This window comes from Rhinolophus sinicus, chromosome 15 (assembly GCF_057876585.1).
Source record: "Rhinolophus sinicus isolate RSI-liver-muscle chromosome 15, RSI-T2T, whole genome shotgun sequence".
NCBI classification, from domain to species: domain Eukaryota; kingdom Metazoa; phylum Chordata; class Mammalia; order Chiroptera; family Rhinolophidae; genus Rhinolophus; species Rhinolophus sinicus.
The window spans coordinates 115,482,799-115,508,651 of NC_142515.1; the positions used below are offsets into that span (position 1 = coordinate 115,482,799).

At 42.4% G+C, this 25,853-nt stretch overlaps 1 protein-coding gene across 10 annotated transcripts in view; it reads left to right on the forward strand.

Moving 5' to 3' along the window:
• Nucleotides 1-25,853, forward strand: part of ZNF827 (zinc finger protein 827) — a 153,105-nt gene that overhangs the window by 121,734 nt on the left and 5,518 nt on the right. For 5 of the 10 annotated variants that reach the window (XM_074338471.2, XM_088792579.1, XM_088792580.1 and 2 more), the window contains 5 exons: nucleotides 15,598-15,735; nucleotides 18,771-18,942; nucleotides 20,025-20,191; nucleotides 23,662-23,853; nucleotides 24,194-24,371. In XM_074338471.2, coding sequence (XP_074194572.2) covers nucleotides 15,598-15,735; nucleotides 18,771-18,942; nucleotides 20,025-20,191; nucleotides 23,662-23,853; nucleotides 24,194-24,371 — 847 coding nt within the window. Of the gene's footprint in view, nucleotides 1-15,597; nucleotides 15,736-18,770; nucleotides 18,943-20,024; nucleotides 20,192-23,661; nucleotides 23,854-24,193; nucleotides 24,385-25,853 lie in introns of all 10 variants that reach the window. The other 5 variants (XM_088792583.1, XM_088792584.1, XM_088792582.1 and 2 more) reach the window with 2 other exon arrangements.

Genomic DNA, 25,853 nt, shown 5'->3' on the forward strand with positions numbered 1-25,853 from the left:
CTAAAACACACATGTGCGTTGTTAGGTCATTTCATACTTTTACCAGTGTAAATTTTGAAAGCAGCTCAATATTTTACCTCTATATATAAAGTGATAGAAGTGCAAGTCATGTATATTGTTGTGTGGAAAGCAGGATTTTCTGTAGGTTATAAATACTCTGATGTGAATATGAAGTTAGTGGGGGCAGCCATACTCTAGATACAATCCTTGCTCTTGATTTTCTTTTTAAATTCCCTTTGGTCCTTACAACATATTATAAAATTTAATAGGATGATTCTGTATCTACTTAATCTTAAATTCAGTGAGGGAAAATGATGTTGATCCATTATAGTAATTCTTATTTTGTCAACATAAAATGATAAAGAAAACAATTTCATACAATCATATGGAAATGGAAATTATATTAGACTGGCCTATGTCAAAATATTTACCAGGCTGGCTAAAAATTTGAAGCACTCAGAGGGTGTGTGGGTTTAACAACAATAAAATGAGAATTTTCAGAATAAATCAATTCCATTTCTACCACAGAAGATTTTATCTCTTAAAACTCAACCTATTACAGTATATATAATGCTTAAAACTTATTCAGGCTTTAAGTTAGTTCCTCCAAACAGAAAATGAAGGATTCCACTCTTTTTCTTTTAAAAATAAATGAATACAGGAAACAGAGTAGATGAGAACGGGGGCTGGTAGTCTTACAGGGATGAACAAGCCCCAGAGAAAAAGGGGACAAAGTCCTCTTCCTGTAAGTCAGCATTTGTGAGTTGGGGCAGGCCGGGGAAAGGGGGTGTGTGAATAATCTCTTAAAGTTCAAGGACTTCACAAACCTCTCCTTGGCCAACTGAACGAAGCATAAGACTCTTGTGAGTGACCAGGTGAATGCTTGTCACTTGATAGGATGATAATCCTCTGGCTATTATTATATCAGAGCAGCAGAGGAAGTGTCAGTAAAGGTCAATGTGAAGCTTTCTAAAATACTTTTGCCTAAAGGCAAAGGGTTACCTCTAAGAGCAAGGTCTGTACTTTGTTCTATAGCGTTTTTTTTCTCCAACATAGGGAAACTCATACTCTGACTTGAGCCAGATACGATTGTTTGTGAGACACTCTTCAAGAGCTCTAATTTTTGTTTTGGGATAGTATACCAGGATTCCATTGTTTAATAATTATTGCAAATAAAGTCCCAGAATTGTGTGACTTGGGGCCCTTGATCCTAAAACACCGAAATTCTTTATAAAACATAACAGTGCCTCTGACCTTGTCTCTGACTTGGTATGACCCTTGGAAGGACACCCCCAAGATGTGTGGCTCTGGTCAGCAAGTGTGGTTCGGTTCAGCACCCACCCTGTAGGTAGTTAGGGGAAGCAAATGATATCATTTACGTCAGGTATTTTACAGAGCACCTGGCGTGTTGTTAGCTCTGTAAATGTTTTTATTGGGCTATTGTCGTATTTCCTGCACAGGCGTTAAGAGGGTCAGTGGAGAGGTGATACCAAATTTTCAGAGTTGGTTAAAATTTTATTTGCCAGTGATAAAATAAGGTGTCCCTCCCCCTCTTCTCCCCACCACAGGTTCATGCTCCCTGCTCCTGACACCCTCACCCCCTCTCCCTCACCCTTCTCCTTCACTTAAGTATTACCAGTGTAATGGGCAGCCTTCCCAAGCTACTGTATGCACAGACACGTGAAACAATATCTGTGTATATTGATATTTGGGGGGAACATTTGTTCTTAAGCAGCCCTCCACTTGAAAGAATCAAGAACCTCCTTTCTCATTGAAATGGAGAAATGAAGGAAGAATCTCTTCCCTTCATAGTTGTAAACGGCAAGTTTGATTGCTACCTTATGGAAAGAAATGATTCCATCCTGTCTGACTAAAAATGCTATAGAGGACATCAGCATCCTTCTGACAGGGTAGACACTGAGGCCCAAAGTCCTGGTTCGGTGGAGTGCTGTCGGAGTGGATTGCTGCAGTCAGTAAGCCATTTTGTCTCCATCTAGAGACAGGATCTTTTTTTTTTGTTGTTGTTAATTTATTTTTTAAATTTATTGGGGTGACAATTGTTAGTAAAATTACATAGATTTCAGGTGTACAATTCTGTATTACATCATCTATAAATCCCATTGTGTGTTCACCACCCAGAGTCAGTTCTCCTTCCATCACCATATATTTGATGAGACAGGATCTTTTAACTGCTTGGGCCAAACATGGATGCCCCATCCACACCAAATCTCTTGTACATATTTTTATACGATTTATTTGACTGGCTCCAAATTAAATTGAAAGGGAATTAGAAGCCTCGGAGGAGGAGCCATTGTGTAAAACACCCTACTCGCTGAACAGGTACAGCAAAGAATGTCAGAAAAATCGACAGCTGATTCCACTTCCCGTCTGTTCAACATCCCCCTGGTCCCACATACGTGAACCTAATCAAATTGTGATTTAGCTCTTCCACATTGTGTCACTTAGGATAAAAAACGGTTGGGTTAGAAGCGCATGGTGCCTAAGTAATGTGGTGACATTACCTATAAATAATGCAGTGAGGAAGACATGCACAGCCACTCCATCTAAGCAGCTGAAGGTGTATCTGATGGCATTTGGCAGACACGTGTGGTGAATAGACCTCATCTAGGTATGGTAGGTTGACATTTTGGTTCAGCCTTCACTTTGGAAGAAGTGAGTGTGTCCGTCCATTTGAAAGCCCTGCCTGTGCAAACTCACTTTTTAACCATGGCTACCTGTCAGACCAGTATTTGGTATCTGGTGTTATTCAGTGCTCTGTCCTGCTGTGGATGTTACTAGTTTCCTTAACAGTAGAAAGAGCTCTGTGAATTCGGTCTTGACAGGTAGAGTTTTTCTACTGGTCTTTACCGGTCGGTGTTGGGTATGTGTCTGCTTTTTAAATGAGAAATGTAGTTATCTCTAGGAGTTTCACCTGACATTATCTCCTGTAAGTTGAGAATGTGACCACATTTTCAGCTCCCAAGACACCAATAGGACCTTGAGGCAAATTCATATGCTGAAAAAGCAGCCAGCTGTAAACTACTGAAATCAGAATGTGGCAGCGTTCCAACTTGAGGAGCATTTGTGAGTTCCTGTATTAATATTAAATGCAAGAATCTCCGTTCGTGCAACATTAAGGTTACAAATGTCCACATGCCAAAATTGGAAAATAGCAGAAAATACGATTCTCATGGTGACATCTATTCTCCACTATAGTGCATGTTCTATAATACAGTGTACAGTTTGAAGGCTGGTTAGTTATGCAAAGCCTTTGGTATGTAGTGTGATTAAGAACCTGAACTTCAGCATGTGGGGAGGCGGAGGATGAGGTGAAGAGAGCGCGAAGAGGGGTTCACTTCCAGTCTGGGTTTTTTACTATATGACTTGAGGCAAGCACTTAGCCGACCTACACCCCACGTTCTCTAAAACTTAGAAGCAATAATGTGCTTTCTCCCCAGTAATCAGAAGGTGAGGTATAGATTCTGCTGAGGTGCGGATCTCCAAGGAATGCTGTACTGCTATCATCAAAGTTAGAGGTAATGACTTTCTGTCACAGGATAGGAAGTGGTGCAATAGGGACTGTCTAGGACAGCTCAGCCTGTTTATTTGCATGTGATTTGCATTAATTTACATATAGTATGCATCAATACATGTTTTCTCTCCTTTGCCTATAATTAGTGAAATTTTAATCAAATCAAAAAATATTTATTGACTATCTATTATATTTGAGGTCTATGTAAAGACAGAGGATAGGAAGAGATGCTTTCAAAGATGACCAAATCAGAATGTACAAGAAAAACACATACATACAACCTACAGGACACGTAACTACAATATATTGCGTTTCTACTATAGATTAAGATAGTGCCTCCATATTTCCAATTTTATTATTTGATTTTTCTAGAGTTTGATTCGTAAACAAAATATTGGATTGATAATTTTGTATTCGATTTCCTTTTCGATTTAAAAATTCAAATGGAAGATGCCTTTTTTCTTTTTCTTTTTCTTTTTTATTTCTCCTTTTGTTCAACTACTTCTTGGAGTTGCATCACGGAGTATTATCTGTTTCTTAACATTTCTTTAGGCTGTTGGACATTTACAGTTCTAGTTCATGAGCTGAAAATCCACTTCTGACTCTTTCAATCCTTAAATGATTAAATAGAAGTTGTTTAGCTTTTTTATTTAGTTATATTGATAATGGTAATGCCTTCACCTTTATACACAAGTTCAATGCTTCAGACCCCTTCTTGATAGGATATGTGTCTGGAATAGGATTCAATTTACGTTAAACCTCCCACACTTCTAACTCCATTCTGTTGTTCAACAAGTATATTTGTGTTCAAAGCAGCTGATAAAGTTGTATTTTCATCTGAGGCCATCAAATGCAGTGGCACTTGCCACCTGGAAAGAGAAAATCACATGACCTAGTCCAAAGGAAGGTCATCAGCCTTTAAGAAATGTCAAAGCCAGCAACTGGCAGCCTTTCCCTACTTTGACATAGAGATTAAAGGTCCTTCACAAAGGGGTGACAGCCCCATGGACACCCCTAGAGTTACGTGCAGTATCAGGGAAGCCATGGAGTGTATTCCCTTCCAGGTTGGGTTCCCTGGGTTCAGATCCTGGCTCTCTCTCTCGCCAGCTGTGTGAAAACAGGCGAATTCCTTAATCAGTCTGAGTTTTGATTTTTCTCATCTATAACATGAGGATAATAATGAGGCCAACCTTAGCATGTTTTTGTGAGGATTAAATGAAATAATATAAATAAAGGGCTTAGCCTTCACACAGTGCCTGGAACAAACAAAGTGCCAAGTAAATCTTAGCTAGTTGCATGTATAATGCCTCTTGTAGCTTCATCTAAATTCACAGCTTTCTCCCCCATTAAAAAAGTACATGGGTATTTGAATTCTCGACAGTGATCTTATTACGAAAATAGCCTATTTTATTTATTTAAAAATAAAATGTTTGCCAAATGTGTTCCTTATTATTATTGGTAACACATTACCAGTGCTGCCAATCATTCTGACATACTTTCACAGGAAAATACTAACCATCCCTTCCTTCCCTCCTCTACAAGCTAACGAACTTTTTCCCAGTCCTATGTGATCCCTACCTGGAGGAAAATAATTACACAAACCAGCAAACAGAATTCTCCACCATATAAAAATATATACCGCTGCTTAATCAAATAAACAGTATTTCTGGGTCAAGGAGAAAAAATATTTGTGATTGGTGTTACCTCGAAATGTTAAATCTGCCATCAACTAACATAAATTTTATAATGTGCTAAAACCCAAGGTCAAGAGAAATGTAAAAAAAGAAAGAAGAATTAAAGTTTCTGTTAATGCAGAATTCAATAGATTAGCAGCAGAGAGAGAAGAAGACTGAAAAATTGAAATTGGATGTAGTCACACAAGAATATTGCAGTGTCTGGGAGCTGATAAGGGTTTTAAGGAAATTTAGAAATCTTTAAAGGAATGGATGATACGATCAAGGCTTGTCCGTTAAGAAAAGAGGACTCGAATAATTGAGAATACCAGTGGGTTCCAGTCTTAGTGAAAAGACCTGCAGAAACCCTAGGGGCTTACTTGGATAATATTTGGAAATGACTGTGGCTTGAATTTTAAAAGAAACATATTAAATATTTTTAAAATACTCTATTGGTGGGATGCATAGAGCACATCATATCATTTTAGGAGTAAATGGACATTAAAATTTTAGTATTTTAGAAAATAGGAGTTTTCATATTTTAGAATATTTTAGAAAGGTTAATTTCTTTAACAGTGGTGATGTCTATTTTCTTTTAGTTTATTCATTCCCTCGTTTATTCAGTAAATATATACTGAACACCCAGTTCAACAATAAACAAAGGAAAGAGAGGTAATTCTCCTATTTGCTCCCCCCCAAAAAAAAGCTAATGTTTTCCCTTAAGATGTTCTTATATGTGCCCATACTTCATAAAATTTGTAGAAGAAACTCTTTTGGGTTTAAAGATTCGCCACCACCTAATACAGTCATGGGATGGCTCCACACTTGAATGCCTATTCTTTTTCTTCACTGGGAAAAGTTGAAAGAACAGTCATTATAGGGTCTTACATCTGGGGCAAGTGAAAGCTGACCTGAAAGGAGTTTTGTAATTAAAATTTACATAATTGGTGCTCAGATTTTTGCTAGGCAGCCACCAGCTAGCAGGAAAGATCTAGAAAGAAGCTGAGAGGGCTTAGGCAAGAGAAATGAGGTGGAGGCTCCCGGCTCCATCATTCTCTCTTCATCTAGGTCCTGAGGGAAGCATTTGGGTTGCCCTAAGAAAGCCCCCTTTACATTTATGTGACCATAGATGCTTCTTCTTTATGGTTGGTGAATACAGGAAAATTTAAAGTAGAAAAAAAAATCAAGATGGTAGATTTGTCTCTGGTGAAATAAATCAGAACCCTTAGATTTTCTTCTTTGATCTTGTGGTGTTGTAGTGTAACTTAACGAGTGGTTAAGGGCTTTGGAGTCAGATAGACTTGGGTTTGAGATAGGCTGTCACTTACCAGCTGGGTGAGCTGGAATTCATTGTTCAACCTCCCTGAACCTGACATACCTTTTTTTTTTTTTTTTTTTGTGAAATGGAAACGGTATAGTATCTATTGTATAGTGCTCTTATAAGGTTAAATAAAATATGTGTCAACTGCATAGTACATTGCCGAGTTGTGACTTAACCAAATGGGGGTCAGCTTTTGTCACATAATAAGGAATTCAGAAGTAGGCAGTATAGAGTGGGTGCAACAGTGTGAGGACCCAGCCTCCTAATTTTCTGCTCTGCCACGCTTATCAGACGGCTTTCATCTTCATGGCTAAAAGAGGGCTGCTCCACCTCCAGACATCCAAGGAAGAAAAGCCTAGGGTGAAAGGCCTTTTTTCCAGGGAGTAGGGGAGTGTCAGAGACTCCCCAGGGACTCCCACCTATACCTCATTGGCTAGAACTGTGTTTCATGGCTGGCACCTAACAGCAGTGGAAGCTGGGAAGGCACGTGCATGTTTTTAACTGGGCACCCTAAAAAAATAATTGTAGCTCTGTTGGATTTTGTGTACAAGCCATCAGCAGTGTCTGCCACAAAGCCACAAAGAAGGCCACAGCTCCCAAACCTGGTGGTTTTCTTGCAACATTGGGACATTCTGAGGGCATTTGCTAAGACTTGGAGTCCTACCATCATCATCAAGAAGAGAGGTGGTCACTCGCCCATGTCACAGGCAAGATAATAACCAAAGCCCTTTAGATATGATTCCTGAATCAATATCGTCAGTTTACTTCTATGTTGCAATGTAGAATTAGGTTGTCATGTAGTTCAACAATCGTGGTCTTTGTGATGCGACTGCCTCATTTATTCAGTAAGCATTTATTGAGGATCCACTGATCTTGGAAACACTAGTAGAAAAATAGACAAGCAACACCCCAAATCCCAATGGGTGTTTTTAAAGGTTAAAGTACATAGAGGTGGCAGACGTCAGTTTGCCTAGAGTCTGGCACTGATGCCGTGTTTGGATGCTTTGATAAGTTCACTGAAGTTCTCGAGTTCTATGTCATCAGCCTCACTGGAATTAGAGGTGCCAAGTCCTTACCCATTTCTAGAGGAATCAAGGTTTTCTTCTATTGGTTTTAAGTGACCTGAGTCAAAAAACAGATGTAGAATACTTTTGTGGTTCTTGACCAGTTTAACACATTACAAGTCAATCAGTAAGGATTCATTGAGGATACTAACTATTGCCCAGCATGAAGCAAAAAAATGTTACACATCTTTTCTGGGTTGATCCCAAGGTGTTTAGTAAGAAGCATTCCACAAACCCTCCTTCGTTGTAGACTTTGGCGTTGATTTCTTGTGGCTGAGAGGAGCTGGGATGAGACAATGGGGCAATTAGTTAAGTTGGGGGGGGGGGGGCTCAGTTTCCTTATATGTCAGAAGAGAACATTGAATAAGGTGATCTGTAAGGTTCCTCCCTGAACTAAGGTTGGGGCAGGATGGAGACTGTTACTGTGGAAACCTAGATTCTGGTACTCAGCCCTGTGTAAAGTATGGGGTGCCCTGGGGTGGGAGAGGTCCTGGACCTTTACGCCTCGGTTTCATCCTCATGGAAATGAAGGGGTTGGATTCCAAGAAATCTGAGTCTACTACTTGATCTGTTCTGTCAAGTAGAATCGATAGAGCGCCCTCCCAGATTCTATCAGATGGGTTTATTTCATGGAAATTCGGGGGGAAATACTTGATGGGTTTCATCTTCCCAGGACCTATGTGTGGGCTTTGCTAAGTTTGTTAAGCATTAAAGTTTGAAATGAGCCCAAAGAAGATCAAGGCTGTGAACTCTATTATGCCTAATAATCTCCGCCCAGTGTTTTTAATTGGGCACAGATTAGCAAAAACTATTGCTAAATTCTGCTATCTCAGCTGTTCCTTGAACTGACGTCTTGACCGGCAGGAAATCCCATCTTTGAAATGGTCCTTAAAGGGGTTCTGGTTACACCAAGTCCTGCAGAGAGATGGTCACAGGGGACCTAACAGATCTGTTAGGTTCTGCCAAGTTACCCTAAGTTAAAGAGACCCTTAAAAAAAATTAAACATATAGAAGAACCACAAGCACTAAAGCAAAGACATGAACCCCCAAAGAGTCCTTAACCACGGCTGACTCCTTAATTCACGAGCAGAAGGTGGCAACTGGTTTTAAGCAGAGCCCATGAACCAAAGGATACAGCCAGAAGGGCTCTAACCAGAAAAATCACATGTTCTGCCTAAAAATCGCCTTGTAGCTTTTAACCTATCCAGGGTACTGACCCAAATACACAGGACTTCAGAATTTCTACAGAGGATTTCAGAATTTCAGCTACAGTATGCCTTGAAACTCTCCAGGCTTGATGAGGAAAGAAAGATCAAAATACCATCTGTCATAATGGAAAACCCAAGCGGCCCCAAAGCCTCTTCCTCAATGAGCAGCCGATGCAGATTGGGTCAATCTGGACAGTTATTTATGCACTGAGGTCACATTTTGGCCCATGATTTCCTTACGGCTTTAACCAAATAAAGCCTTCTCTCTCTGCATTTCTCTTGCCAAAGTCAGGTTGAGAGATGGTTCTTTGGGAGGATTGTTTTGGCAGGAGACACAGGATTTTCTCACACAGCAAAACGCAGCAACGCAGCCAAATGATACACCACTCAGGGGGCCAAATGGTGTTAAAATTGAAAAGAAGCAAACTAGAGTCCTTTCCTTTGTCCCTTTCATCTTTTTGGTTTGGTTTGGGTTTTGGTGTTTGTTTGTTTTACCAAAAATGCTCCCCAAATGTCAATGAACGGTCCAAGGGAGCAGTCTTCAGTAATAACTAGTTTACCTCAGAGGCAACTGGCTTTTAGGATTCTCCTGTTTGATCTTCCTCCTGTTCCTTGTATATTCTGATTTTTGCCATATTACAGTTCCTGACTTCTCTGTGGCTAGAAATATTTTCAGCTGACACCTTCAAGAAAAGAGGCGGAAAGAAATCCTAGTGTCTGTCAATTGTTGCTAAATCCACACGTGTCCACTTGTAACCAAGAATATTAAACTCAGAGCCAAAGAACAGGAGGAGAAGAAAAACCCCTTCCTTGTTTGTTGTAGACTTTGGCATTGATTCCTTACGGCTTGGAGGAGCTTCAGTGAGACCGTGGGTGTAGGCTGTGTTCTCCCAGTCACTAGCCAGGTTACCTGGGGCAATTACTGACGTTCTCTGGGCCCTACTTTCCTTAGATATAAGAAGGGAACATTGAAGAAGATGATCTTTAAGGTGCCTCCCGGAGCTAAGGTTTGGGGCAGATGGTGACTTAGCCACTGTGGAAACCCTGATTCTGTTCCTTAGCCCTGTAGAAGTTGTGGGGTGCCCTGGGGTGGGAGACGTCCCAGACTTTTATGCCTCGGTTTCATCCTCGTGGAAGTGAAGGAGTTGGGTTCTCAGAAATCTGAGCCCTCTACTTGATGTGTTCTGTCACGTCTGTCAAGCGCCCTCCCAGATTCTATCAGATGGGTTTATTTCATGGGAATATTTGGAGAAATGCTCAATGGGATTCATCATCCCAGGACTGTGCATGATGAGACTTGTCCCCTTGGATCCCTAGGTCCTCAGAGGCAGAGTTTGGCGTACTGTCTCTTGGTCACTAAGGCTCATCATTATGAATGAGGGGGCTCAGTTCACTATAAACGAGGAGAGCTAGGAGCCTTGTGTCAGGACCGCTAAATCGGGGTGACTCTCCTTACACTCTGTTCCTGCTTCTCCGGCACCACAAAGATCCCTAAAGGGCTTGCTCCTGTGCACCGATTTGCTTCATTTAAAACAAAAACAAAACCTGTTTAAGGAAGAGGAAAATCCCCAATGACATTCAAGGCAAAGACCATATGAGTAGGTGGAAAATATAGACAGAAGAGCATCTATTCAGATAGTACCTCGTAGCCAGGAATTTATGGAAACAATTTATGGATGTCCCAGGAATCAGAGTATAGGAGCATGAGGATAAATACAATGCTTGTAGGAGACGGAAATCCTCTGAGACTTGGTATTAAATAATATATTGGCTTTAGAAATGTTATTGTGCTATGAAGCAATGTAGCAAAGGAAACCATCAACAAAATGAAAAGCCAATCTATCTAATGAGAGAAAATATTTGCAAATTATGTATCTGGTAAGGGGCTAATGTCCAAAATAAATAAAGAATTTATACAACTCAATAGCAAAAAAAAAAAAAAAAAAAATCAAACAATCCAATTAAAAAATGGGCAGAAGATCTGAATAGACATTTTTCCATAGAAAACATACAAATGGACAACAGGCATATGAAAAGGTGCTCAACATCACTAATCATCAGGGAAATGCAAGTCAAAACCACAATGAGGTATCACCTTTCATCTGTTAGAATAGCTATTATTGAAAAGACAAGAAATAACAAGTGTTGGTGAGGATGCAGAGAAATGGGGAGCCCTCGTGCACTGTTGCTTGGTACAAAAAGGGCTGCAGCCGTTATAGAAAACAGTATGGATTGTCCTCAAAAAATTAAAAATAGAACTGCCATATGATCTAGCAATTATGTCTTTTTTATCCAAAGAAAACAAACAAACAAACAAAAAACACCACTAACTTGAAAAGATATACTTGTATGCACCCTTATGTTCATTGCAGCATTATTTACAATAGCCAAGATATGGGAGCAACCTAAGTGCCCATCAATGGATGTATGGGTTAAGAAATTATTAATGCTCTCTCTCTCTCTCTCTCTCTCTCTCTCTCTCTCTCTCTCTCTCTCTCTCTCTCACACACACACACACACACACACAGACACACACACTGGAATATTACTGAACCATAAAAAAGAAGGAAATCTTTTTTTCAATTAGGGTTGACATTCAATATTATTTTTTATAAGTTTCAGGTGTACAGCATAGTGGTTAAACAGATATATATAATTTATGAAGTGATTCCGCCAGTTAGTCTAATACCTATCTGGCACTATAGATAGTTATTACAATATTATTGACTATATTCCCTATGCTGTATTTTACATCCCTGTGTAACTACCAATTTGTACTTCTTAATCCCTTCATCTTTTTCACCAAGCCCCCTAACCCTCCTCCCATCTGGCAACCATCAGTTTGTTCTCTGTATCTGTGAGTCTGTTTCTGTTCTGTTTGCTCAATTATTTTGTTCTTTAGGTTCCGCATATAAGTGAGATAGAAGGTATTTGTCTTTCTCTGTCCGACTTATTTCACTTAGCTTAACACCCTCTAGGTCCATCCAGGTTGTCACAAGAAAATGGTAAGATTTCATTCTTTGTTATGGCCGAGTAATATTTCATTGTATATATGTAGCACATCTTCTTTATCCGATCTTCTACTGGTGGGCACTTAGGTTGCTTCCATATCTTGGCTATTACAAATAATGCTGCAGTGAACATAAGGATGCACATACCTTTTCGAATTAGCTGGACTTCGTTGTACAAAAGAAGTGCTGGGGTAGGGACTTGCTTTGGGTGGAGACATAGTTGATTCAAACACTGATGGCTTAAAAGAGACTTGCTTGATCCCAGAAGGGCAGGTAGCTCTCTCTGCTGAGCCTTTGGGTGGTGGGAGATGAAGTGGGGAGCTGAAGGTGGGAGGTGGTTTCAGCCAGGTTGTGAAGGAGCTCAGAAGCCACATGAAAGAGTTTGGCCTTGGGGAGCCATTGGAATTCAGGACAAGACATGATAAGATTTGTGCCTCTGAAAGATCATTCTGGAACCTGTGAGGAGGAACTATTGGACTGGATAGAGGCTGGTAGCAGAGAGGCTATTTGGGAGGCTTTTGCAAAAATCCCGGTGAGAGATGGTGCCTCAATTAAGGCAATAGGGTTTTTTTTCCTCCTTCTTCTTGGTTTCCAAAGTTTATTAAAAAATCAAAGTTTATTAAAAATGTCAACTTTAGCTTCCATATTGTTGTCCCCACACACACGCAAAATCAAAATACGGTATCTTTTTGTTAAACCTGTAACGTGTGACCAGGGGTAGTAGCCAGGCCAATTCGTCCGGTTCACTGTGAGATGGAGCCTGGCGCCAGTGTCTATGAATAGAGCTTTACAGTGTGCACCCCGGGGACACTGGCCACTGTCCCTGCAGTGGTTTCCTTAATGTAGGGTTACCATCGATATTGCTAATGCATAGAGATTAGCACAGGCCTATGTATCAGTTTTTACAAGTCTTTCTTCACCAGTAGGTTCATATTTTAAGTATTTTAAAAGATTTCTGATAACTTACGATCATCGAGCACCGCAGACAAAATATGCTACTTATCCCAGAGAACCTGGGGTCGCAGCTGGCAGCTCTTGGTGAGAATGTGGGCCAGTCCTGCTTCAGAAAGGCAGACCGTAGACCTTTGGAAGCGTGTCTTAGCTGGGGGCTCCTCCCATTCAGCGCTCACTCTAGAACTAGATGGACAACTTTGAGTGGCTGATTGAATACGTTGGTGGGGAGGGATCAAAAAAGATTCTGAGATTTCTCACATGGCATTTGCGTGGTACCATTCACAGGAAACGTGGAAGAATGTGGCATGTGCTGAAATGCATTTCAGCTCTGTGAAAAGAGGAGCGGGCCTTTTACTTCAGTGCTGGTTCTGTTAAAGTAATACTCTTCCAGCCCAGCCTCACCCAGCTGTGACTTCATATTCTGGGACAAAGCTCCAAACAGCCCGTGGTTGGGTTGGCTTGTTGCATGCAAAATGAAAACAGGTGGCTGGAGTAAATGCAGACAGCAAGCGGGGAGAGGAGCCAATGTCTGGACAAGGCTTGGGGTTCAGGCGCAGGCATGTGGCTGACCAGTACATGGAGGTAATCGTGGGGGCTCTGGCCTGCCCCGCCACTGCTGCACTGTGTTCTTTCTGCTTCGCTGAAGCAGTCTTCATAGTTTTCATAGTTTCTTAAGGCCGGTGGAGGGGATTGGACTTTTCATGATGCTTCAACTTCTCAAGTGCATGACTAATACTTGAAGGAATTATTAAGAGACTCCTTTATTTTTAATTGCATCACCTTGTTTGGTATTAATTCATTCTTGCGAACGTATGGGAAGACCCTGTACCTTCTTGAACTCTCCTTGTAATGACTATCGCCCTCCTTTGAAGCACTGTCTTGATTACACACTTGATAGGAACTTCTAGAATACCCTCTCGTCGCTGCGTGGCTGAAAGGCCCACTGCCTGGGCTCAAGGACAGCCATCTGAGAGGGCTTTGTGTCCTCAGCAGGCCAATGGCCTGTATCTTCCTTTTCACCTCCCTTTCCACCACAATGCTAGCGGTATTTTGTCCCACATTCCTACTTTAATAAGAAAACTAGCTCTTCTCCCTGAGGCCCGAAGAGCAGTGTTCTAACAAACACAGACAAATCAATAAATGTGCTTTATCACTGTTGGCACTGCTGGCAGATGCCTCACAGCAAACATTACAACAATGTCACCGTCCTTCCTCCCTCCTTCTTTTTCGGATTTGTCACTGTCTGGCAAATCTGCATTCAAATGAAAATGGATCCAGTTGACTCACCCAAGTACAGATGGAAGCCTGTATTTCGGAAGCAGTTTTAACCAAATTGTGGGAAATAAAGTTCTTGGTTCCATGTTGTCTCTGACTGGTGGCCTGAGCATTGTCATCCGCATGGATCTTATGAAAAGTCTCTCCACCATGTAATTACCACAACGTGGTATCTGGTTCTGTAAAGCAATACTGTGCTTTAAGAAGATTCACAGTAATTTACTGATGTTAACTCAGTAAATTATCTATCTTGTTCTTCAAAGTAAGGCCGAAAGGCCTTTTAGTAGCCCAGGCAAGTGTCATTATGGAAGCATCCCCTTCCCTCTTTTTGGTACTCTCTCTGTCACCTATCTCCTGATATTACTATAGAGGGAATGTTTGTATAATCCATTAAGTTTAGTAGGAAGAAATATGGATGAAAATTAAAGGCAATCCTATGGGTGATGATGAGAAAATGTAAAGTTTTTAAGATGACAGAGGATGTATTAACCTCCACGTATTTCATTCACAGTTGAGAATTATGTACAGATAACTTGGGGCACTCACCGTTTTCCCAAATATGAGACCTTTGGGGAAACTCAGGTTGTGCACTCTTGCATCTGAGAGTTTTACGTTGAAGTGTCTTAATCCGTTCATACTGCTGTAACAAAATACTACAGACTGGGTGGCTTCAACACAACAGAAATGTAGCTCTTGCAGTTCTGGAGGCTGGAAATCCAAGATGAGGGTGCCAGCATGGACAAGTGAGGGTTCTCTTCAGGATCGCAGACTTCTTACTGTGTCCTTACATGGTGGAAGGAGTGAGAAAGCTCTGTGGGTTTCTTTTTAAAGGCACTAATCCCATTGATGAGGGCTCCACCCTCATGACCTAAGCACCTCCCAGAAGCCCCACTTCCTAACACCATCACTTTGAAGATTAGGATTTCAACAAATGAATGTGAGGGAGGGGCGTCACACAAACATTCAAACCATAGCAGGCAGCAGGCAGTTACTGTCACTGAGTCTCTATAACATACTAAGTTCCTCATTAAGGATTTTGCACAACTCAGAACATAGGGCAAAACTTTTCGTCATAAAGGTCAGTGAAAGTGTATTTCCTTTGAAGGGACCAAACCATTTGTTTTCACATCAGAATCTGAGACTCAGCATTCTTGATGTACTGTCTTGTGGCAAGAGTCCACATTTCTGGAATTTTAACATGCAACTCAACCATGCACTCACTCAACAGATTTGTATTGAGTACTGACCGTGTAGTGGGTACAATGCAAAACCCTGCTACCAACCTACTAGAGGGTTGGGTTGGCTGACCTTTAGTGATAAAAAAGAGAAAACACTGGAGACTTGACTAAAACTGGAATCCATTTGCCACCACAACTTTGAAGAATAACCTTCTTACAGACAGGAAAAGAGCATGAAGCAGAGGCTACTGGGACTTATTTGCAATTACCAGCCACATTGTTCAGTAGGAAGCCTCTGCTTAAATCCTGAATGTTGACTAAACTGAAATTTGTTTATGTTGCCTTATTTATGCTTCATGATGCTTTGTTCTTTTGGTCCAGAAACAGAAAAGCTAGTACTAGAGGCAGGAAACGGATTGCCATCCTGGAAGTTCAATGACCAGCTTTTCCCCTGTGATGTGTGTGGGAAAGTATTTGGCCGACAGCAGACGTTGTCCCGACATCTCTCGCTGCACACAGGTGAGTCAGAGCCTGACTGCTATGCCCTGCCCACTCTGAACCACCAGATTCTCTATTATCAAGAAACTGAGTTTCTCTGAGAATTATAATAAGAAGTGGTGGGAATGTTTTTACCCTGACTTTTTCAAGCCATTTTATGGAGCATGTTCAAATAAGGCCCTGGAAAGGGTTTTTTATTTGTATTGAAAGGACTCATAGAATTCAGGTAGGATTGATGAGAAAAGATACACACCTAGGCACATCCAGGTAAAATTCCTCAACTCTAAGGAATGTATTGCTCTCATTTTGAAGACACAGGGAATGGGCTGCACCGTCTTATTGGATTCCTCTTACTGTAAGTGAGAGCAGCGGGGGGACAGAGCACCTTGGTGGAGAAACAGTTGCTCTCTTCACATAAAATAGAGAAATATGGTTGATTCTGTGTGTCGGGAAAGGGAAGGCAACCAAATTAACAAGTGAAAGAAGAAGAAATATTAACTTAATGCAGCAAAAATGAGTGAAGACAAAAAGAAATATGGTAAAATCAGTTGTAAACATAAAGCAAGATGTAAATAATAAAAATGAAGTTTTTCCATTTTTACACTGAAGATCAGACTTTTTAAAAGTTGAGATGTATCTTATGTACAGGAAATGAAAAACAAAATGAAGAAAATAAATAGAGGTTTTGCATAGCACATGAAATAAAAAAGAAGGCAGACAGACAGTATTACTATGACAAGGTTAATTTTCTCTTTTTTATATATATTTTTACATATAAAAATATTTTAATCTTAAATATTAGACTACTAAAGACAACATTTAGTCATATACTTCACCACAAAGAAAACTTTAACATGTTCAAAAAAATGGAGGTTTTATAGGCCATATTTTCTGAGCATACTTAAATGAAATTTAAAATAACCAAGGATCAATAAAACCTCCTACCTAATCAGGTCAAAGAAAAAGGAAGAAAGTCAAAATACAAATTATAGACATCTAGAAGAAACAAAAAAGAGAACACTTCGTACCTAGCCCTGGAATAGCTACAGCTCTAGTTAGAGGAAAATTCATAGACTTAAATATTTTAATTAGAAGAGAAGAAAACTAAAATAAAGGAACTTAGCACTTATCTTAAAGAATTAGTACAAGAACTACAAAATCTAGGAAGAAGACCATAAAACAGATAAATTTCTTTAAGCCTGATTAAGAAAGGAAAAGGAAGCAAAAATATTCAAAAATAAGAATGAAAAAGAAAGCCTCATTGTTAATATAGATGCTATTAAAGAATTACTGGAGAATAATGGCAACTATATGGCAAAAGGAAAAAAGGCTGAAAACTTAGACAACAAAGATAATTTAAGCAAAATTTCCAAAATTGACGTAAGAGGGGAGGGAAAAAATCTTAAGTAAATCAGTTGCCAAAGGGAAATTTGTGCGGGACTTACTCATACTATCAATAAAGGCATCAGGTCCAGGTGGGTTCTTTCTAACCTTTTGAGACTGGGAAATTCTGGTATTATTAAACCTTTCCAAATGACAGAAAAAGAGAAAGTTCAACAATTCACTTTTTAAAAATTCTTTCAATATTTTATTATAAAATTGGTTCTTGAGACACCAACTGGAGTACAAAATTGCCATGTATGTAATTTACACATTTGGGGCAAACATTTATAAAATACTTTTTTTTTTTTAATGGTGAGTTGAAAGTGTTCTTTGAGAAATAGGAATCAAAATGACTAATTTTACAAATGAGAAATCTGTGATATGGAAAGAACTTATTGAAAATTATACCCAATTAGTAAAAGAGGCAGGACTAGACGTTGGTATTTGTTCATATTTCCTTTAGCCTGTGTCTTTTTTTAATACTTTATTTTCCAATTACAGTTGACATAAAATATTACTAGTTTTAGATGATCAGACATTTATATAACTTACCAAGTGATCCCCCCAATAAGTCTAGTGCCCATCTAACACTATACATAGTTATTACAATATTATTGACTATTGCCTCTATGCTGTACTTTACATCCCTGTGAACAATTCACTTTTAACCGAAACTTAACAACCTTGCTTATTAATACAAACGCAAAAATTCTAAAGAAAGGACTCTATTTTACCGGTAGCACAGGGACCCTTTTCCTAGCCCTGCCCCAGGCCACCAGCACTTCAGGTATTGGGGACCACTGTAATAATAATGATGCTTTACATTTTGTTGTAGAAAGACTTTTTCCATGTTCTTCCCTGTGAAGTAGATAAGACAGGTATTTTTTTGAAGGCAAGCTCAGTATTACAAAGTAAGAATTAAGGAAAGAATGAAGTTGTTCTTGTCTCCTGCTTCCGTTCGTTCCCTTTATCTGTTATGAAAGCAAAACCTTCTCCTTTTACTTTAATTTGCTTGATTAACCAAATGAATTCAGAATGCCACTCTGGAAACAGTCCTGAAACACTGTCAGTTTTAGGAGAGGGTTTCCATTAAGAATTAATTGAAATTTTTTATTTTATTTACATAAAATGAAAATTTCCAATTAAATTATTTCAAGAGTCATTTATTTTTCCTTTAATTTCATTAGTGTGTTTTTTCCCTTTTTTCATTTCTTGGCTGACCCAGGCCTGGAGCTTAGGGGAAATGATGGGGCTTGTCTTACACACAAGTCCTATGAATGCTGTGTTTCCCTCCCCCTTCCCCAGCTCAGCACCCACCCATCCACGCCTGACAACTGGGGAGACACATACACACACACTCACCACATACTCACACACAACGCAGTACGCTTTTAGCTCACCTTAGCAGGAAGAGGGGCTTGTGGGTGGCAGGAAAAAGCAGATGGTCTGTTGCCCTGGGACTTTATCTATGACAGTATTCATACAGGAGTGACCTGCTGGGTACGACTTTAGATATTTATAATTCTAGGGTGTTCTCTTTGTCCCCACTTGAAAATAGTCTTGAACCCTCCTTTCCTTGATACTTTTAAGTGTTCTCTTGCAAGGTGTCGGGATTTTAATTTTGAGAGTGGTTGGGTTTTTTTTTTTTTTCTTCCTGTTCTTTCTCCCCCCAGAGGAAAGAAAATACAAATGCCACTTGTGCCCCTATGCTGCTAAGTGCCGTGCAAACCTGAACCAGCATCTGACCGTCCATTCGGTGAAGCTGGTGAGTACGGACACTGAGGACATTGTCAGCGCCGTCACCTCTGAAGGCAGTGACGGGAAGAAGCACCCTTATTATTACAGGTGAGCTGCAGATGGAACCCACTAGTCCAGCATTCCCAACACTCCCTGCCCATCTGCGAGGGCACATGTGACAAGGCGCCTCTTCTCAGTCACCGTGATGACCTTCGTTTTAATACTTGCTTTGCTTAGATGGAACCCTGCAGTTGCACTGACTCCTCTCTTGGCCTGGGTGGCCCTCGTAGAATTAATTGAAAGGGAAATGGTGTTGGAGGTGGCTCCTGGGTAGAGCTCAAGAGAATGGCAGGGTTCTGGGGGTTACTAGCTTCTGGGTCTGTGCAGCTGGCAAGCTTCCACCTTTGTAACTGAGCACCTTGGTGCATCCTGAGAACTGTCCCAAGGAAAAGACGACCAGGAAAAATAAATCTGAGAACTGCGGAAATAGCCCTGAAAGCATAGTGCTGCATATTTTCCCTGAGTTGTGTTGTCCTTTAGTACCTGGAATTGTATGGTCTTTTCCCATATTCAACCATGACTCAGTGTTTGGTTTGGTTGCCATAAACCCCCAAGCTTCAGGCTCTCTACCAAATCTTGCCCCAGAGAGGGGCCGTACAGATTGGTGGAAACTTGCTTTGGCACAAAGTGTCTCCATGGATGAGTGGCTTCTATCGGGAATTGTCACAGACAGGAGTTCCATCCGACGACCTGTACGTGCGTTCATTCCTACACGGAAGGTTCCCGGAGACAGTGGGAGGCTCGCGCGTACGCAGGGTGCGCCGGGTTTATCAGTGGCCCAGCCCGTTAATGTCTGGCAAGTCTACACCGCATCCCTTAGCCCAGAGGAATCAGTTAGGAGACGTGCAGCATCTGGAATCTGTAATTTTTAATTAACTCTATGGTTATTTAGTAGCGTCATTATCGCATGTATGGGATTGTTACATTATGCTGGCACTTAGTCCATTTGGCACAGTGACCACGGCAGAGGCACCCCAGCGAGCAGCGTTGTCTAATGCAAAGCCTTCTGGTGGGGAGGGAAACGTGTGCAAAAAGCCCCGTTTTCTCAGTGTACTGGGTATAAAGGGGTCGCTTCCATTTAGAACACCTCTCTTCTCTCTCCCCCTCTTGTCTTTCGTCCTCGCCTACAGCTGTCATGTGTGTGGATTTGAGACCGAGCTCAACGTCCAGTTCGTCAGCCACATGTCGCTCCACGTGGACAAGGAGCAGTGGATGTTTTCCATCTGCTGTACTGCCTGCGACTTCGTCACCATGGAGGAGGCAGAGATAAAGGCGCACATTGGCACCAAGCACACAGGTGACCCTTCCTGCCGGGCCTGCTCACGCTTCTCTCCTCCGTCCGTGCCTGCCCACCTGGCAGACGCCTCCTCATCGCCGTGCGACACAAACATTCCCATCCTCAGGAGGCAGGACCCCTACACACAGAGCCACATTTCCCCGTAACCACAATGCCATTGCCTTGCACGGCTTTGTCCCTCGCTGACCCAAAAGACTCACCAGGTGGGACAGCGGAGAGGTGCTGAGCTGTTTGCTTGTCCGTCATCATCACCATCCTAGGTAACAGCCATTGAGGTCCCCTGGGCTTGCACTGTGGCATGCTGGGACCCGCGTAAGCCTCACAGCCACCCTCTGAGGTCAGTACTATTGTTAGCATACGATGTAGGCGGAGAAACTGAGGCTTAGCACAGGGGAGGTATTCTGTCCGTGGTCATCAATAGATGTGGCTCTAGGAACTCAGACCAGAAGAGCTTTCACTCGAGAGCCCTCTCTCTCTATCACTGCTGTCCTGGCAGCCCTGTGCAAGCCTTGGCAGAGGTTGAGTGTCTCTGTTTTGCTGGGCCAGGGCATTGTGCACTATTTCTGCAGTCTCTGCTTCTGGCCAGGACCCTGCGGCCCTGACACTCTCCCTAATGACGCACGGCGGGTCTGTTCAGGGGCAGAGAAAACCGGAACCTCCAGAAACAGCCCGATCACTCTCGAGGCCACGGCCAGGACTTGGCCAGCGCTCGCCTTTCATTTCAGGCTCTTGCCATTCTGGCTAACTGCTTCCATTTAATGATGTTCACATTTTGACTTCATCATGCAATTATCCTCTCGCAAGTGATGGTTACAAATGACACCGGCGAGGGGTCATTATGTGAGAATGAGGAGGAGCTCCCCTGTGTTTGCAGGGCTTACATGTTACAAGCTGATGTTGCTGCCGCAGCCCTGGGGGTGGGGTCAGCCCCTCACATCATCGGCACTTGAAGGATTCGGGAAGGGAAATTTCCCTGACAGTTGTGCTGACGATGTGCGTGGCCGGGAAGGATCTCTCTGTGCTTTTCCTGGCCGCATTGGCTCCGTGGTGCCAACAGCAATAAAAGCTTGTTTTTGTCAGTAAGTTGAGCAGCTCTGACTTGGAGGTCTGCAGAGAGCCATTCTGCTGAGTGAGAAGGTGCCATTTTTACAGTCGGTTTTCTGACCATAACCACATTAGCACCGTGGGCAGCAGGTGAGCTGGGAAACCCACGCCGAAGACAAATTAAAGTCAGCATTTCTGGAGTGGCGAGTGGAGAGAAAAGCCAGGAGCCTCTCCTCCATTTCCACTGGCTTTTCTGATATTCTGTTTTCTCTTTTCTATTACACCCCCTTTCTTCTATCCCTCTCCACCCCAAAGGATTCCTAAACCCAGCTGAGAACCTTCCCCCTCCCTCCCCACACCTCAGCCCCCTCCATCACCACCTGACTTCAAGGAAACCATAGAAACCATAATGGCTGGAAAGAAGTCACTTAATTGTCATCCATGGAAACTTCACATTCACAATTAACTGATGTAAACACACTCATCTCCTAACTGCCACAGAGAACTCAGCAAAGATGTTGTTCCCTCTGAGGTGGCGGGCTCCTTGTCCAGCTGGGAAGCCTAGTCTTGCTCATTATCACTCAGAGCCCAGAGTGGAACACATTAAAGAAGTTCCTGTTTTAATGCAGTAGAAGCCTTTACTGCTGCTGCTGTTAGACAGTAAGCTTATAACCTGTTTCATAAGCCGGGGGCGCTAGCAAGTGGTTTGCTTTGTTTGTGTTGTTTTAAAGGGCCAGATAGCAAAAATTTTAGGCTTTCAGGCCACATAGTGTGTCACTACTATTCAACTTTTTCCCTGGGATTCGAAAGTAGCCTTAGACCAGGGGTGTCCAAACTTTTTTCAACGTTTTTTACCAAGGGCCATATACGGTAAAATACACAAACAGCCGGGCACTCACTCGAGGTGAAGCACGTATTGCCTCACCTGGTTTATTTAAGTAAACTAAATATATTTTTGGAATTTGCTGCGGGTCAATTAACAATGGATCGCAGGCTGCAGTTGGCCCGTGGGCCGCAGTTTGGACACCCCTGCCTTAGACAACGCAAAAAGGAATGGGTGTGGCAGTGCTCCAATAAAACTTTATTTACAAAGACAGGAGGCTATGGTTTACTCTCCCATCATAAGCTAATGGTCTCATAGTGAGGCTTTTGAGGTGTTTGAATTTGAAACAAAATATGTCAGTCTAAATCAGTAAATTAATAAGCTATGTAACCGCAGTGTTATATAATGCAATGTATGTGCTGTATGATACATATCACAATGTACATTCCTGAGAAGAGGCAGCTTATCGAAGTTGCAGCTGTAGCTCCAGAGCCCGGACCAGTACCTGCACAGTGTAGGTGGGGAATAGAGTCCTCCAGTGAGTGAATGTACGTGTGCAAGCACATCTCACATGTGTGTGTGTGCTAAGGAAGGAGATTACACAAACATGGCCCTGCTTGAACCATAGAGTCTCCTGACTTGTGTACATAGTCTATGTGGAAGAAGTTACTTGGAGTGGAGGACAGCACACGTTGGATGCTAGATCCTCACAGGGTTCTAGAAACTTACGTTGCCATAAACAGCACTGTGAATGTAGGAGCTATTTGAACTTCTCTGGGCCTCCATCCCTTCCCTGGATTTTTCAATGGGCAAGAGATGCCCAATGGGCCTCCCTGCACTGGAGCCTAGAAAGTCTTTCCAGGCAGGAAGGAGGGTAACCATAGGGCCCACCTCTTTGCTTTCCTGTCTCAGGAATCACTCTTCTGTACTGCCTGATGTCCTATGTTGTAAAAACGATTGTTTGATAAGTTTTGCCTGGGTTTGTCAGTTCTTTCAGTAACAATGGGAAATCCCATCTCTGCTTCGCCATCTTGAATGGAAGCAGAAGAGCCCTGACACTAGATTTTAATGGCCTGTTGACTTGTTTACTTCTGGCTGTGAAGGGAAGTCCCCTGCACTGCATGGCTGCTGGAGTCCTGTCCACTGAAATCTCTGCTTCCTCACCTCCTGGCCATGTGACCTAACCCAAGCTAACCCCGCTGTGCCTCCCTCCCCCATCTATAAAATGGGGGTGATAACAGTTGTGTCTCAGCAGATTTTTGAGAGGATAGAATGGGATAAAGCACTTAGAGCATGCAACAGTTTCTGGAACTTGGTAACACATTCAGTACATCTTAGCTATTATTGTCATTTTATTTTAATTATTGTAAGACTTCCATAAATACTCGTCAAATGAATGAGGGCCTGCTGTTGGCCCCAAGTATCACGAGTGTCAGCACCAGAGGTTAACTGGGCCCCTAGTGGGTGCACTGGGGGAGCTGGAAACCTCAGCCTGTACTCCCTGAATGATGACGCCGTCATGAAACCCAATTCCACAACCCCCAATTGCTATTATTGTAGGGTTTGCATCTCCTAAGTCACAAACCTGCTTTTTGTCCCCCAGGGGAAGACAGGAAGACCCCTAGTGAAGCAAATAGCCCCTCGTCATCCTCCCTCTCAGCTCTGAGTGATTCAGCTAACAGCAAAGACGATTCAGACAGCTCACAGAAAAATAAGAGCGGGAACAACCTACTGGTCATCTCTGTCCTGCCTGGGAGCCAGCCCTCACTGAATAGTGAGGAAAAGCCAGAGAAAGGTAAGGGAGAAGGCGGGTTGGCCTGCTTAACCCTCTCCAGTCTGGGGCGATGACCCAGTTTGGAGAATAAGCCCTTGTCAGAAGTGGTATTAGAAAACAGATATTAGCCCTGGGAACACTCCTTTTGGTTTCATTTGCATCCAATACTGGGTGGCAGGATGGGGCGTGTGACGTTGACTCGGAAGCTGTATGTTTAACTTCATTTAGCACAGACATGCAGGGAACAGTGCCTGGAAGGGCACAGCTCGGGGAAAGGGGGAAGAAGAGGAATCTTGGCCCCACTCTTGCCCTCCCGTCCCTCTGCCCCATGCACCTGTACACCCAGCTTCGGTCCTTCCAGGGTTCGAATGCGTTTTTTGCAACTTTGTCTGCAAGACGAAGAACATGTTTGAGCGCCATCTGCAGATACACCTCATCACCCGGATGTTTGAGTGTGACGTGTGCCACAAGTTCATGAAGACCCCCGAACAGCTGCTGGAGCATAAGAAATGCCACACTGTCCCCACCGGTGGGCTCAAGTAAGGAAAGCAAGTACAGAACCTTTTACTGTGTTGTTATTAAATACCCTCTCCCCATCCCTCCCCTGTCCCTCCCCTGAAGGTTTTCGGGTCTTGGAGAGGGAGAGTTTGGCATGAGGGGAGTGAGACAGGCACCTCTGCTGCCTTTAGCTGGCAGTGAATTAGACCTGTCCTCCAGGAGGTCAGCAGACATCAGCAGGAGAATCCATTGCACAAATAACCCGGGATTCTGAGCAAGCGAGAAGTCATGTTGGAGCGTCTCAACACGAGTCTCAGGAAGAGTACACGCATCCTACACTGCTTGAGTTTTATTCAGACTTGATTTTAGTGGACTCGGGTTCATGTCCCCAAGTGTAAATCGTTACACTGTCACTGCACGTCATCCTATTTTCTAGGTGATTTGCCATATATCTTTTAATTACAACCACTCCATTCACACCCCCAAATATTGGAACCTTGCCAGTTTGAACAGCCAGGAGGCAACGTTCTTCATGCAAAGCCCATGTGCCTGTGGTGTTCCTGCAAACATGCCTTATGCTTCCCAGGAACCGGAATTGGGATCTCCCCACATGAGATCTGACCTTTTCAGTCACATGATAGTCACAGATCCCCCCAAGCCCCAAAGACCTAGAGCGTTCGCATCATCATTAACCAATATTTGCAAGAAGCCCTCTGGTCTGAAGTGAAACCAGTCAGTTCTTATCAAATGCACTGTGTGTCTGGCTTGATAATAGGTGTTAAAGAGCAAACAAGGAACCAAACCTAATTTCCACCCTCAGGAAGTTTATGTCCTAGCATGATCAAGATTTAATCTTCCTAGTGATTCTGAAATCAGGGTCCCTGTTCACAGGGCACTTATGGTTTAAGAAAGAGAAAGAAACGTATGTCATTGGACACAGAAAGACACACAGTTTTCAAGGCATAATTATTCACGTTTAGCTGAAATGATCATGTAATTAAAAGAATAAAAATAATTACATTTTACTTAATATAAGGGGGGAAAAAAACTTGCTTTAAAACATTTTTAACTTTGAAACTCACAACCTGCCAGAGGGAGGGGTGGCCTGACTTTCCTGAATAGGCATGGGATGCAGAGACCCAGAGCGACCTGGCGTCAAGTGTTGGGGGGCAATGCAGGATTGTCTCCCCCTGGCTCCTGCCTGGTCAGGAGGATGCTCCTCAAAGACTTGCCCAAGCAGAGGAGTCAGGGAGCAGCATCTACTGTCAAATTCCATTTTGTTTCAGTCTTGGGGTGGGGGGTGCTTAAGTGGGAGGGGGGGGGAGGGGGGGCTCAAGAGATGGGGGAGGGGTAGTTCTCATTCAAGACAACCCATAAATGGGAAATGCCAAGCAAGAACTTATTTGAGAATCTGATTTGGTTTGGTCCCACTGTCCCTTTCTAAATATGTGTGTACTCCTATATGGAAAAAAAAAAAAAAAAGACCACGTATTTCTGTGGTGGGACTAGTAGTGCTCACAACC